At 31.2% G+C, this 16,593-nt stretch overlaps 3 protein-coding genes and 1 long non-coding RNA gene across 4 annotated transcripts; all 4 read left to right on the top strand.

Annotated features, from left to right (window-relative positions):
* Positions 1-438: 438 nt before the first annotated feature.
* On the top strand, positions 439-5,306 carry LOC132748388 (uncharacterized). Its single transcript, XM_060737973.1, has 10 exons — positions 439-520; positions 1,515-1,559; positions 1,937-2,016; positions 2,360-2,428; positions 2,688-2,814; positions 3,081-3,203; positions 3,918-4,064; positions 4,404-4,682; positions 4,947-5,126; positions 5,266-5,306. Exons 1-10 carry the CDS (start codon positions 502-504, stop codon positions 5,304-5,306), a joined length of 1,110 nt encoding a protein of 369 aa, XP_060593956.1. The 5' UTR covers positions 439-501.
* Positions 5,307-5,732: 426 nt separating this feature from the next.
* On the top strand, positions 5,733-7,524 carry LOC132748387 (brevican core protein-like). The gene is made up of 3 exons (XM_060737972.1): positions 5,733-6,039; positions 6,271-6,462; positions 7,430-7,524. The coding sequence occupies exons 1-3, from the start codon at positions 5,733-5,735 to the stop codon at positions 7,459-7,461; spliced, it is 531 nt and encodes a 176-aa protein (XP_060593955.1). The 3' UTR covers positions 7,462-7,524.
* A 2,186-nt stretch (positions 7,525-9,710) lies between these two features.
* LOC132748381 (uncharacterized) lies at positions 9,711-11,683 on the top strand. Its single transcript, XR_009628248.1, has 3 exons — positions 9,711-9,762; positions 10,928-11,007; positions 11,525-11,683. It is a non-coding gene; the product is annotated as an uncharacterized LOC132748381 (long non-coding RNA).
* Positions 11,684-12,759: 1,076 nt separating this feature from the next.
* LOC132748380 (coadhesin-like) lies at positions 12,760-15,017 on the top strand. Its single transcript, XM_060737967.1, has 3 exons — positions 12,760-13,011; positions 14,215-14,295; positions 14,737-15,017. Exons 1-3 carry the CDS (start codon positions 12,777-12,779, stop codon positions 14,793-14,795), a joined length of 375 nt encoding a protein of 124 aa, XP_060593950.1. The 5' UTR covers positions 12,760-12,776; the 3' UTR covers positions 14,796-15,017.
* The last annotated feature ends 1,576 nt before the right edge of the window (positions 15,018-16,593 follow it).

The following is a 16,593-nucleotide window of genomic DNA, read 5'->3' as shown; positions in this document are numbered from 1 at the left end:
TAATTTGCAACTGATATTAAAGGAACTCCACTGAGATTTATAAGCCAAAAAAACATTACATTTTAATTTTTCACATAGATAAACATGAGCGCTTTAAAAAGAAATATAAAGAAATAAAACATACAAGAAATAAAATGAAAATCGTATGTTTGTGCTATTCTTAGCCCATTTTGAGTGAAAAGCGTTTAAACGCTTTTCAATTTTTTGTAATTTTTCACTATTATAATAATCATTCTGGAAAAACGGAGCGAGATAATGATCTGAAATTTTGCACAGAAGTTATTAGTATAGATCTACATCAAATCAGTGGAGTCCCTTTAAATAATGGTATTTTTATATACATGTGTAGCTAATAAATGCATCTAGGGAGCAAAGTGTACGAAACAAGCCGTTGAACTTCAATTTTTATCTCCCCTTCAAAACCCTTCTCTTATCAAGTGGCTTTACTTCTGTCATGAGTCGTGTGCATTTTTTATCTTATCTATCTTTAGACAAATCAAAATGGATATGAAAATATTAGGTACGTAAGTATTCGAATAATTTGTAGACATTTATGTAAGATGAGTTTTTTTCTGATTTCTTTTTCGAAATCACCAACAGTCGTGAACTATCCAATAAATCTAATTTGATATATTCATTTTCTGATATTTTCAAACCACTTTTGATAATAAGAAACGAGTTGATTGATTTTATCTTCGTTAGAAAGAGTAAACATGAGTTTTATAACGTTTTAAATAATCAAATAATTGTTTTAGAGCACTTCAGATGCATATCGCCCAGAGAAAGTAGCACTGAATGTGAAATATTTTGTAATGAATGTAGTAAAATGCAAAAAAGTAGTGTTTTTACTTCCATACAAAAAATACTATATCACTATCACTAAACTTATTACCAAAACAAAAAAGAAAGCAAAAGATGGTTCAGGTAAAAGGCTAAATTTGTGGAAATTGTAACATTACACCAATAATTGAAAAGCTTTTGAAAAAAAAAAGCATTTCTTTGACTTAATTGGTGTTTAAAAATCAAAACACAAAATAATAAACAATAAGTATAAGAATTATACATGTCACTTAAAAAGCCATTTATTTAACATTGTCTGTATAGCACGTTATTAAGCTATATATGTTATTTAGCTACAATACAGACCTGTTACAGAATGTTAAGAAAGACACGATAACTTAGTCGTGTTTAGTAATGGAGACATAAAAGAAACGTATCCTTTTGAAAGTACCTAATTTATTTATGTGACTGTACAATGTCTAGTAGTGGGATCTTTGGAGTTTATTGAAAACTGTTAGGAAATGGTAGGATAATACAATATATTTACATTTATCCTTATTTAGAAAAGTTACTGGCTTAAAATCATGCATAATGTCGTCTCATAAAAAAAGTTAATGTAAAACGACCATTTTATATTCTTACTATCAATATAACGTATTTACAGTTCAAAATGCTAGTAAATACATAAATTCGTAGCATTACCGTTTTGTATAAATACATATTTTATTTTTTAGCACTCAAAGTGTGTTTCATTTTGTTTGCTTATACAAGAAATGCAGGTAAGTTATTCAACATGTTTTTGATCATTACGCTTATTATTCTTTATAGAATTTACATTAGTTATTATTTTTAATAACTGTTAGTTTATGTTATTTGAATATCTTTTCGCATGAAAACATTGTAAAGCGAGTTATATTAAGATTCTCACGTATGCTTCTTTGGATCAAAAGGATAGTGCTTTATAGTAAAAATGATATTAAGAGATGATCTGTTATATAGGTTATTTTAAAAGCTGGTAGATTAAAATTCAGCAGTTTACTTATTGAATTTAATTAGCTCATTCTGTTTTTATCTAAACATACAAATATTTTTTGTGTAAAATCCTGAATATCTCTTTATTTTGAAAACTAATTAATTAGTACTTCTTCATTTATAGCATCGCTGGAGTGTTATAAATGCTCCAACTCAACAAATATCAACCAGTGTAACGATGTTATTCATTGCAACATTGGTCAAGTAAGCCATATATTATATAAGTTATCTTCTAGTTTGTACAATATTTAACTTTACGCAGAATGTAATTGCAATATTCAAATCCTTAAACTTTGGTCAACATTCAAGTGTATCCAAACTTTCCTAAGAAAGCGTTATATTTTTTAATGATTTTTAATGCTTAAGAGCTGAAATTGTGTATTTCAATTTTATCGTTTCAAACATCACTTTTACCTTACAGTATATTATCAATATAATTAAAATTGTTATACCGTTCATATGTATATATTTTTATTTCGAAATCACTGCTTCTGGATCAAATTAAATGACTCAGGTTATCATTTAATTCAACTTTTGCTTTTTGCAGTCATGTTTCCATGATTTGTCAACAGTTGGACAGAATCGGATGTATTCATTAGGATGTATTGACAAACATGTGAATAACAATTTAAATTTTGAATTACGTTATTGATTTACATCATTTGGTTTAATAATTGATGATCAAAGTAAGCTGTTTTTAAAATAGCAACACAAATAAGAGCTAACATTAAATATTAGAAGTAACATGGTACATGTGATAAGCAAAGTTTCAGCTTTTATGATTTTGATATAAATTCCACCCACGTTAATTAATTTTACCTTATTCAGAAGTCTGCCATAACGTTGAACGTGTGTGCTTTTGTACTCTGTTATAGCAATGTGGTACTCATAGAGGAGTTGAGACAGGATTGGTTGGCCGTGGTTTACAAGGACAAAATAATGACTGTCATGAGTGTTGTAGCTCAGATAAATGCAATAAACCACTTTGTGAACATTTCAAACGTATGATCATTTTATCAATGTTTTATGCGTTAGTCTTAAATATTTAGTACGTTCGCGCGTGTATGTTTACATGTACTTATGTCTTTTCGCTTGCCGACAAAGATCAGCACTTTCTATACAATCCATTTGATTTTAACATTTTACTAAGAGTTCTTAGTGTATTGAATAAGTATCTTTGTAGCAATGCCTTATGGATCAGTTTTACAATGGAGATTTCATTATTTAAGTATCACATAAAATATTGCACTGCAAATCCATATTTTCAGCATCATCGTGTATTGACGATCATAAAATCGACTGTGCCTACCTCAATACCGTTACAAATGTTTGCAGTGATACTCAGCATGCCCGGATTATATGCCCTCGATTTTGTGATCTATGCAATCTAGGTATAATTCTTGATAACATTTTGGCTAAACTGAACTATAAAAGATTACTACCACGTTCTCGTAAACTTTCTAAACACCATATAGATATCAACTGCTTTCATATTCGAAAAGGGTTACAAATCGTAGACAGAAATAAAGAAACATAGATATGCACAACAATAAACAAAACAATTGTATTTTTTCCTCACTCACAAACGTGATTTAGGCCCAGAAAAGTATGCAATATACAGTTCATCTAGCAAAGAAAGTGTTATTGACTGTACAAAAAGTTTATGTTTAGCTTATTGCTTAAATAGGCATCCAGCATACTCTTGCATATTGCAATGTTTCTTTGAACCAGTCTCAATATCTGATATCTATGGATATTTAATATTGCTTAAACATCAAATTTTGAGCTCAAAGTTGTAATAGAATGTAACTAGACAAAAATAAGAAAGAAAATAAATAACAAGTGAAAGAAATACAGATACACGTACAATCTTGAAGTGATTTTAATAATACAACCTCTAAAATATGCTGTAGTTTTTCTTTAAAAACATCTAGCATCGAACCAGTGAAACAATGTTCATACTGAAGATATTAGTAAAATATGATTGTAACTCATTCTTTTAAATTTTGTTTGCAATTTATATATACAAAGGGGCTTAATATTCAATTTCAACCAATGATTTCAAGACACAAGCTTTTAACACGGCATTTATACTTCTTTGTCAGATATCACATCTTTATCCACCACTATGCCGACTCCCGATTCGTCTTTGTTTACAAAAACGACAAGTAATTCAGTGGTTTTCACAAAAACAATTCTATCAATGCAAACGTCAGCCTTTCCGCAAACGACTGCCATGTTCGAACTGACAGGTAATTTAATGTTTTCTTTTCTTAAAGATGTATGTTCTTTTCGTTTGAATTGTTTTACTGGTATATACGTCTGATCAAAATTTAAGTTATGTTATATTTAGTTTACCAATTTCATATATAAGTAGTTTACGATCTTTGATAAAATAAATTTGGCATATGATTGCTTGTAATTTCTGCTTGTTTTGTGCCGCCAACTAAAATATGAATATAACTTAAGTAAAAAGACATTGTTTTGAATTTATTTTGCACTTTAACTCTTAAAAAGGACCATGATGATGCCATACTAACATATTTTTTAAACTAGACAATACTTTAATCACGTTTTACACTGCTGCATAGGTCATGTGAAATTATGTCCGCAAAGAATACAGCAGCTTGCCCAGACAAGGGGAGAACTGTTAGCACAGTTTGGACAAAATTGCTACGAAATCGTTGACTCAGGAGTATCATGGTCACACGCGGAGACAATTTGTAAAGGTCATGGTGGTCACTTGATACACATAGCAAACCAACAGGAACAAGATTTTATTTTTGATTTCCTAGTAAAGAATTTCACGCACCCAGTTTGGCTAGGTCTAAATGACAGAAATACTGAGGAAACATTTGAATGGACGTCTGGTAATATTATATATGCGATCATGTGAAACATTACTTTCATCATTTTATTCATCTATTCTGACAGAAACACAAACAGAAACAACATTAAATAAAATAGATGTGCTCCAAACTTAAATTTCGTTTCATTTTGCTTTTGTAGTACTTATATACCATGATAATAAGCATGATAAATGTTTAGTTAAAACATTTTACACAGTAAACTATAAGCGTACGGATGTTAATTGAATTTGTAAAAGTGTTATAGAGTTACATAAATGTTTTAAGGTAATGCTGTAACGTACACAAACTGGAAGCTTGGACGAAAAGATAATCGGCATCACGCCGCAGAAGATTGTGTATATATGACATCAAAAACAGGAGAATGGGACGATATAGAATGTGGCGGCGATAACGCTTTATCTGAATTATTTCATGGAATTCGTCATGCATTTATATGCCAATATGGTGAGCTATTTTGTTTTTTTAGCAGAAATATTCATTTTCTATTTTGTTGTTATTTTATTGCCTTGTTATTTCCTTCATAATTTGCTTTTTGAGAAATTATTTTTGAGTTAGGACAATAACTGTTGTATTCTTTTTTCAGCCAAAGTTACTTCGACAAATACAAGCATTAACGGTGAGTAAAATATCATCGTTTTTTTTAAATATAAACCAATTATTGGTTTAATTAAGTTAAATTTGTAAATTTATACACCTGTACAAAAATAACTATTTACATACGCAGACAGACGTTTCAATAAAACCTTTTTGCAATGGGCTTTTCGTGGGCTCTTCGTGGGCTTTTCACATCATGTGCTGTTTGCTTATCGATTATAACTTATGGTAACTTTGAAAATAAACATTTTTAAAGCAATATAACTACTCTCATATCATACTTACCCGTAAAAATGACGCAAACAAAATTTACTGTGATAAATTCTGTGAAATTAAGTGCAACAATCCTTTACTGATAGAGTAAACTGAGTGTAATATCTAATATTTTAACTTTAATCTTGAAATCAAATTTTGATTTCCCTATGTTTCATTTGTTGAAAGGATCAATCTGAATCAATGAACATAACAATTATTACAGGTAACATTGATCTGTGTCCACACAAACTTCAATTACAAGCCCAGAGAGATAAGGGAACACTTTCTCAAAATGACCACAGTTGTTACGAACTTGTTCCAAATGCTAAAGTCACCTGGCAGCAAGCTGAACAAATGTGTTCCTCTAGAGATGGCCATCTTGTGTATATAACTAGTTCAAAAGAACAGAATTTTATACAAAACTTTATGAAGAGACATTACCCAGATCATGCTGTTTGGATTGGTCTCACAGACAAAAATACGGAGGGACATTTTCATTGGACATCTGGTTAGAGACTTATGTAAAACTCATTTACATTTCGTATAGACTCTGAAATAAATATTCTTGAAAAGTCAAACTGTATTGAAAACAAATGCGTACAATTGTTTAAGAATATGTTTATTTATGATTGACCTTATTTATTGGAATTACCTTTGAACTTAAGCTAACAATTTCACCCTTATTAGTTAAAAATTATTTTTGCTCACAAAATATTTGCATTTTTATAATCTTATCTAGGTATGCAAGTGCAGTATACAAATTGGATTCCGGGACACATTGCGAACTATGCAAGCTCTAGTCAAGAAGACTGTGTTGTATTGATACCGTATAAAAATGGTCAATGGGATGATATACCATGTGGGTATACACAGCACTCCATTTTTGGTGGCACATATTCCGGGGAAACCCATCCTCTTTTGTGTGAATACGGTAAGTTCATATCATTGTAATATAAACTTTTTTTAAAAATTTATGTTTGATGTTTGGTATCTGGAATAATTTAATGCATTCCTATTTTAAAACTGAAAAAAATCCGTTGTTAAGAAATTGCAACAAAATTATCATCTTATTATAACGAGCTTTGCAATAACACTATTGTCGGTTGGCATTCCATTGATCGACATGTCATTGTAAGGTATGTTGCAAGATCATACCAGTTCAAAACAGTGACGAAGTATCGTTGAAAATTATTTTGAACATGCTTTAGATCACGATTGTGTTAAACTTATGGCATAAAAATGCATCAGGCATGATACGAAGTATCCATCAACGGTGAATGTATTATAAACGTATTGTAAAATCGTGTTTTTTTTAAGAAGAAGGTTGAACAAAAAAATGCAAAAAGAAAATGTGATCCCAGAAATTATGCCAACATTCGTTATTTTTGCAAAAAAAATTGGTTTTCACGAGTAAGCAACTAAATAATGCCATAATAACAAGATTTGCGGTTAAATATTGCAACATTGGATTTGCTGATAATAATCAGATATTATTTTGTTTTGTTTGTTTGTTTTGGGTTTTACGTCACATCGACATAGTATAGGTCATATCGCGACGTTCCAGCTTTACTGGTGGAGGAAGACCTCAAGTGCCCTTCCGTGCATTATTTCAGGCACGAACGGGCACCTGAGTAGAACCACCGAAAAATGTTTCAAGTCAGATAAAAAAACTGGTTGTAATAATGTTGCAAAACAACTATGTCATTAAAACGGCTTTTGCAATAGCTTGCCTAAAAGGAGTGTTTTGTGTATGTTTGCACTAAGATTAATTACGATATAGCAAACAAACTTAATTTGTTACAACTCATTGCAGTTTTAAAATGTAACATAAAACTGTGGATCAAACCTTTAATCTTATGTATGTGTATTATTATATCATTTTTTCTTATTTTTGTAAGGTATTTCAACCGGACCATCACTTATCGGCTGAACATGATTGCAATGATGATGTTCCTGTGAATTATTTGAGTGATGATAAAGAAAGTGAAATTTATTGTGTTACTTTTATCTCCCAATTCTCGGGTTTCTATGCTTGATTTATTCAATTTTTATGACAAAACGTTTTATACAAAATTAAGCCTTTCTGGTGTACATGATAAAGGCTAACGATTAAAGTTATACGTCCCACTCGTCCCACTCTGTTAAGTATTTACATTTCAGAGTATCTATAAGATGTCCAAGTGTTTGATATCCTGTTAAATAGGTTAAATCAGAAATATTATAATTTGTACTAATAATACGTTCGAATTATAAAACATGTCTTACAGAAATCTGCTCATTTATATAACATTTGTAAATAATGTTGAATTAGTATCACGTGACCATGAGAAAACAGATGAATTGAACACTCAAAAGATCTATTGCTCGCTTTGAAAATGACAGTTCTGCAAAATTATTCTATGAAATAGCAAATAGTTTTACCTCTTTTTGAAAGATTTTGATATATAGAGGATATTTGTTTGTTTTGCATGTAAGATTGAAATATAATTTCACTGAGTGAACACCAGATGCAATATTTTCACGAGTGGCGTAGCCACGAGTGAAAATATAATAGCTGGTGTTCACGAATGAAATATATTTCAATCTTATATGTAAAACAAATAAATTTTCTTTTTATTTCATGCTTTTTAAGGGATTTTAAGTATATTTTTACTGATTTTGCCGCGTAACGTCACGCATTCTCCTATGTGACGTCATCATATCATGACGTCACATCATCAATTTTGAAATAAAGTTCTGTTAATTTTCTCTAATTTTGTTACATTTTTACATGATGTATGATGAAATCGACTTTCTTTTCCTAAAGAAGCAAAATTTACGCATGACGGCAATTATTTCTGCTTGTTATTTCATTTAGTTATGATTTTCTTTTCATCCGCATTCAGATATAGTCCGGCTACAGTGAAAATTATATTTTATAAATTTCACTAGTGGTTTATCAGAATATAATCATCTGATATATTACAATAAAACACTGGAAAGCATGAAATTAATATTATTCAACGTACACTTTAAAATTGTTAAGATATTGACACCATGTACGTTCCGATAGGCGTACGTATCGGTACTTATCTTCCCATGTTTTCTTTTTTGTTCGTTTTTGTTCATTTTCTTTTCTCTTTTTTTGTGTGCACGTTTTCTTGGTTTCTTTCGCCAATCTTCTGCCATGTTTGTTGATATTTTGAGCGAATGTCTGCGCAAGCGCGAAGTGAATCGATCGCCCTACTAATTTAAATTTAGAATGTGGACCGGCAAATTAAAGATACCGTGGGGTTTCCCGGTCGTTTTAGGTTTTTAACGGCTACATTATTGTACGATTACTTCCATAATTCATTTGTTTTGATATTCTCGATCTCCGAAAAAGCATATTTTAAGTAAGGAAAGCTTAATGACAGCCTTGGTGGCAAAGGGAACGATGAGATAGTCCGAAAAACATTTTAAAACATTATCATGTGTCACATTATCTCCCTTTTAAGGTTATTAAGATTCTCTTATCAAATGTCTTTCATGTAAGCATGAGTCTTGTGCATGTTTTCATCTTATCTGTTTAGGCAATTAAAATGGATTAAATATTATTAGGTAATTTACGTATTTTAATTTTTGTGGTATTTCACTATTTTGCGGACATAAATATCAGTATTGAAGTTTACCAAAAGTCATAAGATATCCATATTTAATATATTTGTAGTACAAATGCATTTTCATTTAAGTTTTTATTTAATTCTAAAATGCAATTAAAAAAAATCTATACGCCATTTAATGTTACGTCATAAATACGTAACATAATATTTATTTATTTATTTATTTATTTATTTATTTATTTATTTATTTATTTATTTATTTATTTAATGCAATACTGCATTATCAAATGATTCTTTTGAGAGAACAATATTTGTACCTAGTAAGGTTGGTTCAATATCACAGATAATATAAAATATTGCGTATGTTACTAATCAAATGATAAAGACTTTTTTCCCTAAAGGGCTCTTTGAATTTTTTTATTTTTTATTTTTATTTTTAAAATTTCACATAACGCGGCAGTATAAATCCAGTAATTGGTAAATTGGTAACAACCTTTTAATTGTCCTTATTAGCAATATCTCGTTTATGCACTCTAAAATCCTAAGACAAAACTTATAAGTTGTAACATCAGCCGCTCTGTATGAATTCCTATTTTACCTTTCAGCAGTCAAAATATTTTTATTTCTGCTGACTTGTACAAGAAACACAGGTTAGTCATAAAAAACTTTATTTTGGTCTTTGGTCGTAGTATTATTTTAAATACATAATTCATCTATAAGTATTGAGAAGGTGTCGTTTAAACATTATATTTTTTTGCATGAAAAACAAAATGAAAAAAAAAACAACAAAAAAAAACAAGCCTTTTACACAATCTGAAAGAAGATCACTCAAGTTATTTCTTACATGTAGATCTGATTGCCACCGTATTCGCTTCGCCTCCATGGTGATTCGGATGTAATTAAAGTAATTTGAAACGAATAAACTGGAAATAATAGACTCAATTTTAATGGGCAATCCCCCCCCCCCCAGTTTACCTGCCGGCTGTATGGACAACGCCATGTTTGTTCTCGGAATCTCACTATTGGTTTTCAAGCGTTTAAAATTAGAAACAGCTTCGTTTCTTAAATTGTGAGAGCTCCCTGATGATTGGCATTTTAAACAGTCACGAGAATGTGACCTCTTTGGTGTTCGTCAAATCCTTATGCGTAATAAGGAGCTAATTTTAATGAAATTGATCTTTTATATTAATATTCAGTTACCGGTAATTGCTGCATTGCTTCATCTAAATCATAGCGTAGTGAAAAAGCAATATAACCTATGATGAAAAGAGTCTTGACATATCGATATCAATAGAAAAATTACTTTTCAAAACAAATTGTTTCTTATTTAATTGCTTGATCATTAACTTTTTTGAAAATCCTGATTATTTCTTTCCATAAAGTTCGAATAATAATATACAAATGAATAGAGGATATTCAAGTTTTTTCTATAAATACATGATTTATTTTCATCGAGTGGTATGAAAATAAATATTTCATGAGTGGCGGTAGCCACGAGTGAAATATGGTAATTTTCATGCCACAAGATGAAAATAAATCATGTATTCATAGAAAAAACTTGAATTTTCTGTTTATTATATATATTTTTTGTCTTTTTTGCTATAAAATTTGAAAGACTTTCTCTTAAATTTTGTGTAATGGCAGAATTTAAAAGAAAGTAGTCCGGCAAGACACCAGTGAAAATACGGAAAATATGTTTCACTGTAGTGAAAAATAAATTTTTACAGTGAAAATACGGAAAATGAAAATACGCATTTTATTTCATCAATATTTCTCAATATTTCATTTATAAGTATATAATAAATTTGTTTATAGCATCGCTAGAGTGTTATGCATGTTCCAATGCGACAGATATAAACAAGTGTAACAATGTTGTTCAATGTAGCACTCAGCAAGTAAGCCAGAGATAATATTATTTGCCCTCTGGTTAATACAGTACTTCAGTAACATAAGAAAATGACTGTAAATCATGTTAGCCTTTTCCTACTATAAATCAGTTTGAAATGCATCGAAGTGAGGGTGACCAACAGTTTTGGAAATATCTTGTTTCACATAAGAAGAATGCTTGACTTTGTCTTTCTTTTAATACTTCGACTAAAACTAACGTTATTTTTGAAATGTGTTCTAACGTAATATTCTTTACGTTGGAAAATGTAATGGATTATACAATATTCCATAAATTGTGCATTCGTATAATTAACTTAATTCTAATCTTTTTTCGTGTAAGTTATATTACATTGTGTATGGATATTTTTATATTCGTCTTTAGTTTTAAATGAACTAAATGCTTAATATCACTCTGAAATGTATATCTAACAATTTTTATTCAATCTCCCGTTGTTCTAATAGTCCTTCTAAGCTTTATTCATATAACATATTTTTTATTATTTGATTTCTTTTTGCTTTTTGCAGTCATTTTTCCATGATTTGTCTACAATTGGGCAGACTCAGATGTATTCACTGGGATGTATTGATAAAAATGTAATATACAATTCCAGCTTCTAGACACTATCAGTTGGTGTATCATGCTTTTTAATGTAGAAATTGCAAGGCTAATGAGCGTATATTAAATAGTTTCTTTAATTGCAAATATGATTGATCAATGCAAAATATGAAATGTAAAATAAACAAGGGAGACATATTGTTTACACACAGGTCTCTCAAATATCGACCTGTGTCGAACGACGCATTTCTCACCCCCAGTGAGGGTAAAATGACTGCGACACAAAGAAGTCCGCGTAGGGATGACGATTTTATTTTATAAAATCAATATATCTATTCAAGCGATTAAAATTGTTTATTGCTTCCAATGGATCACTGTTTTCCAGATTTTCAACAATATTCAAAACTTCTTTCACTTTCGGTTTTAAACTAACAATGAACGAAATACTATCACGCGTGTTGAACGAAATTGGTTTTGTAAAATCACTAAAGGATTGTCAGAAGGAGTGTTTGATGCATGTTTTGTGTAAAAAAGATGTATGGCTATTTTGCCAACAGGGTATAGAAAAAGTTTAATTTTTCAAGCCGCCATGTTAAAAGAAGTGCGTTCCCATCATGCTTAGAGTGGTTTCACACAGGTCAGTTAGACCGGTGTACACAATGAGGGAGACCGACATTTTCTTAACGCAGTCCAACAGGTCTATCGAAAAGCAACAAGCAACAACCGAGGTAACGAACCCAAAGAACTGCATAAAATATGAGCTTTTTCAAAATATATTTTACTTGCTCCATAAAAAACACTGTTTGTAAATGTTTACGGTGAAAACAATTCATCGTTGATCTATCCATATTTTTATAACACAACCACTAAGCCAACAGAGACGTCAGTACAATGTTGTCCACGGTCGGTTAATCATTTTGTTCCGTATATAAAAAGAATGTATTTTGCACTGCCTCAACATATTTTCAGCATCAGCTTGCATTGACGATCATAAAATCGATTGCGCCTACCTCAATACCGTGACGAATTTTTGCAGCGATACTCAGCATGCACGGAATATATGCCCTCGTTTTTGTGATCTATGCAATTTAGGTATGGCTGTTGAATGACATTTAGTAAATGGGTTCAATTTGTTCCTAATTTGTAATGGATACAAGAAGATATTAATTTGTGTTTTTTTTTCTGTTGAGTTGGGGTTACTTGTGGGGTTGAGATTCATAAATGTTCTACACATGCGCTATTTTTTACTCATTATGCGACGCTGTTGGTATTGATTTTTGTTTAGTTGACGGACAGTGGTCTGGGTGGTCCACGTGGTCCTCATGTAGCGTCACATGTGGAAATGGAAAACGGACTAAAATACGCACATGTACAAACCCGGCACCTACTAGTGGAGGATTAAACTGTACAGGAAGTGACACACGCGTTACAGCTTGCAAGAAACAACCATGCTCTGGTAGTTAAGAAAACCAATGGCTTTTAATTCCTTTTGTTAATCCCCTTTCGCATAGCGGACATGTACGGATTATAAGAATGGCCTCCGTTTGTCAGTCCGCTCCATAACTTTCTGACCGCTATTTTTTTTTTTTTTTTGATATGACTTGGCATAAGTAATCACAATTATAAGACAATGTGCAGAGTGCAAATTTGAATTGCTACCCCAAGATCAAGGTCACACTTAAAGTGTTAAACAGTCTACATTTCGTGTCTGCTCCACAACTGTTAAACCGCTGAAAAAAATGAAATAACTTGACAGAAATGATCACCATTATGACATGATTTGCAGAACTCAACATCCAGGTTGCTACCCCAAAGGTCAAGGTTAAATGTTCTCCATAACTTTTTAACTTTATGGAAGATTTTAAATAAATACCTTGGTACAAATGATTTCTATCATGAGACTAATATGCTATAATATACATGACACTGCATCAAGGCCATGGTCTGTTAAAGGTCAAAAAGTACACATTCATGTTTGCTGAGGAAGAGAATTTAGCTGTCTTTCAGACTGCTTTGTTCAACTTGTTATCATTTAAATATTATTCCCGAAATAACACAAAATATATTGTGATCTTTGTACAATAAAATGTGCATTTTCCAGTTTCATATTATGTAATAAAAGTAGCTAAATCAACAGAATATTGTTGTAACAATTGTCGAATGCTATGTCATTAATCGATAGGTATTTACTTAAAGTCCTGTGCTGCAGACCGAGTATAAGTTTTCAATATACTTTGACATGCCTGGTTTGAATAGATTTAATGATGCATCTCAAAATGGGTATCTCAAAAATATTTTTTAAATTGTGAAGTAAACAAAAACCATAGACTCATAGCCATTACCTTGGTAAAAAAACAGAAGGATTTTCAGAAATCTTTATTTGTGTGTCTTCCGTTACAAACTTTACTGATGTACGAAATAGTGTGCATATCCATAGTTAATATTCATCCATCATACATGTAAAAGCCGGAGGTGGTTTCATGCTTCTAAAGATATTGCTTGAACAGGCGTCAAAGTTTCAGTAATAAAGGTATATCTTAAATGTTTAAAGTAATCGAAAAAATAGCCAGGTCCCTCTTTCCACAAGATATCACTTCTTTATAAGGTCCGATGTCGGATAAATCTTCATCTTCACTAACTTAAGGTTCATCCATTTCAGCTGTGTCCACAAGAACAACTACAGTCGTTTCACAAACAAGTACCAGACCGACAAGAACTACCACAATGGACAGTATGAAAGGTGTCCTTCATTTTTCATTGGCCTTATAAATCATTATACATCTTTTAAATCATCAAATTTATTGTATATATAATAATGATGAAAATAGTTTCCCATGAAATAAGCTAAAAAGCATTGTTTTCTTTAGCAAATTTCGAAAATCACTCATATCCAACATTTCTGTAAAACAATTCGGCTTGGATTCTTGATATTCTACTGCCATTTCGACTGCATAAAAACGTAGAGCTTAAGCTTTGTTAGCTTTAATATTAAATTTGCTTCTACTGATCATATGCATTGATACGAGAAACATATTTGTCTCTATATCATTGAATTAAATTTATTTATTTATTTTGGATTTTATGCGATATATTATCAGGCATGCAGAGAAAAACCCGAATGAAATGCCAACTAATATTTTCATTTTATATTTTGTTATTCATATTGTGTACTTCTATAAAGGTAATGTAAAATTATGCCCGGAAAGAATACAACAGCTGGCTGCTGGATCAAGGGGGTGAACACTTAGCACAGTTTGGACAAAATTGCTATGAAATTGTTAACTCAGGAGTATCATGGTCACACGCGGAGGCAATTTGTAAAGGTCACGGTGGACACTTGTTACACATAGCAAACCAACAAGAACAGGACTTTATTTTTGATTACCTAGTAAAGCATCACACGCACACAGTATGGTTGGGTTTGAATGACAGACACCATGAAGAGCAATTTGAATGGACGTCGGGTAACATTTGGACTTCTCTTAAGTATCACTTTCATAAAATTCTTTGGAGTGACGGCGTTCCCGGGTAATTAATTAACTACAACTAGTGTGAAACTAGTAATCTAAGGATTGCTGGCCATGTTGGTTCAATATCCGTCAGTGGCAAGCAGTTGTTTCCCTGAGCAATAAATTTTACATTCATTGTATAGAACTGGTTGATTTCAGGAACGGATTCGAGAATATTTATAGCTTCGAACACAATCAAATTAGAATAAAAAAGTACACAACAATGTATAAACTAAAGATGTTCAAACACCGGCACAAACATAAAATACTGTCAAATTTTATATTTACTATGATTCCATTAATGTTCAGTTTGAAATAATACTTATATGGTAGAGGAAGTGAAAACGTACATGTCAAGAAAAGAAGGAGATACGATTGCGTATCAATATGTAATGTAGCGACATATTTATGTTATGTTCTTTTCGGTAATACTGTAAAATACAAGACCTTTAAGCATGGGAGAAAAGATAATCTGCATCACAATGTCGAGGACTGTGTAGTTATGTCATCAACTACAGGGAAATGGGACAATGTAGAATGCGGTGGTGATAACGCTATATCGGAGTCTATAAAGGGAATTCGTCATGCATTCATATGTCAATATGGTATTGTTCTTTCATGTTTTATCGTCATAAAGTTTTAGATTTCCTGTATAATGTCTTTGCATTGAATTTGCATTTCTTTCTTTCTTTCTTCTTTTCTTTCTTTTGTCTTGCTTTCTTTCTTTTGCTTTGATTTTAATCGAACCATCACAGTATGGGTCTTATGGCGACATTCCATCTTTACTGATAGAGAAAAAACCTCAGGTGCCCCTTTTTGTATTATTTCAAGCAAACACAGGCACATGTTTAGAACCACTGACGTTTCGTAAACTAGTTGTATATCAATATTTCAAGACGCTGGCAGTAAGGTCTTATGTAATACCAACTTTGCTGTCCTGTCATATCATCTTTTAACATATTGATTATTACAAAATTGGTTTCTTTGATAAATAACGTTATCAATTAACAAATATTGGTTCCCTATCGTAACGATTCAATTTAAATTAGTTTTAAAGTGCCTGTTTTGTAACACAAGTTCACCGTTATTTCCTCTCTTTTTTTAGCCGCTGTCATTCCACCAAACACAAGCATGTATGGTGAGTAAACAAAACCGTTTTTGTCTGATTTTAGTCAAAAATCTGATTTAATTCACTTAAAATTGTAAGTTTATATCGGAGTTACAAAAACATGTTTTATTCACGTACATGTAGCAACAAAGGCGTTGTCTTGGAATCATTGATTGTAGAAGTATAGCTGCTACCGATATTATTCAAACTGATCCAAACGTTAGTATTGCATTAATATAGTTATAACAAAAATGAACTGTTTTGAGCAACATTTGCATATTTGATAAACGGAGCATCAAAGTGACTTGATATATAATGACAGGTTAGCATAATTGCTTCGATATGATTTGAATCAGACATAACAACAAACAAAAAAACAAACCACAGAAGAATTATATATGCATGCTCTGTACAAGTTCAT

This window comes from Ruditapes philippinarum, unplaced genomic scaffold (assembly GCF_026571515.1).
Source record: "Ruditapes philippinarum isolate M1 unplaced genomic scaffold, ASM2657151v2 ctg1310_1_1_1_1, whole genome shotgun sequence".
Taxonomy (NCBI): Eukaryota; Metazoa; Mollusca; class Bivalvia; order Venerida; family Veneridae; genus Ruditapes; species Ruditapes philippinarum.
Note: the sequence above shows the minus strand (reverse complement) of the source record. Positions and strands in the feature narration are given on the sequence as shown.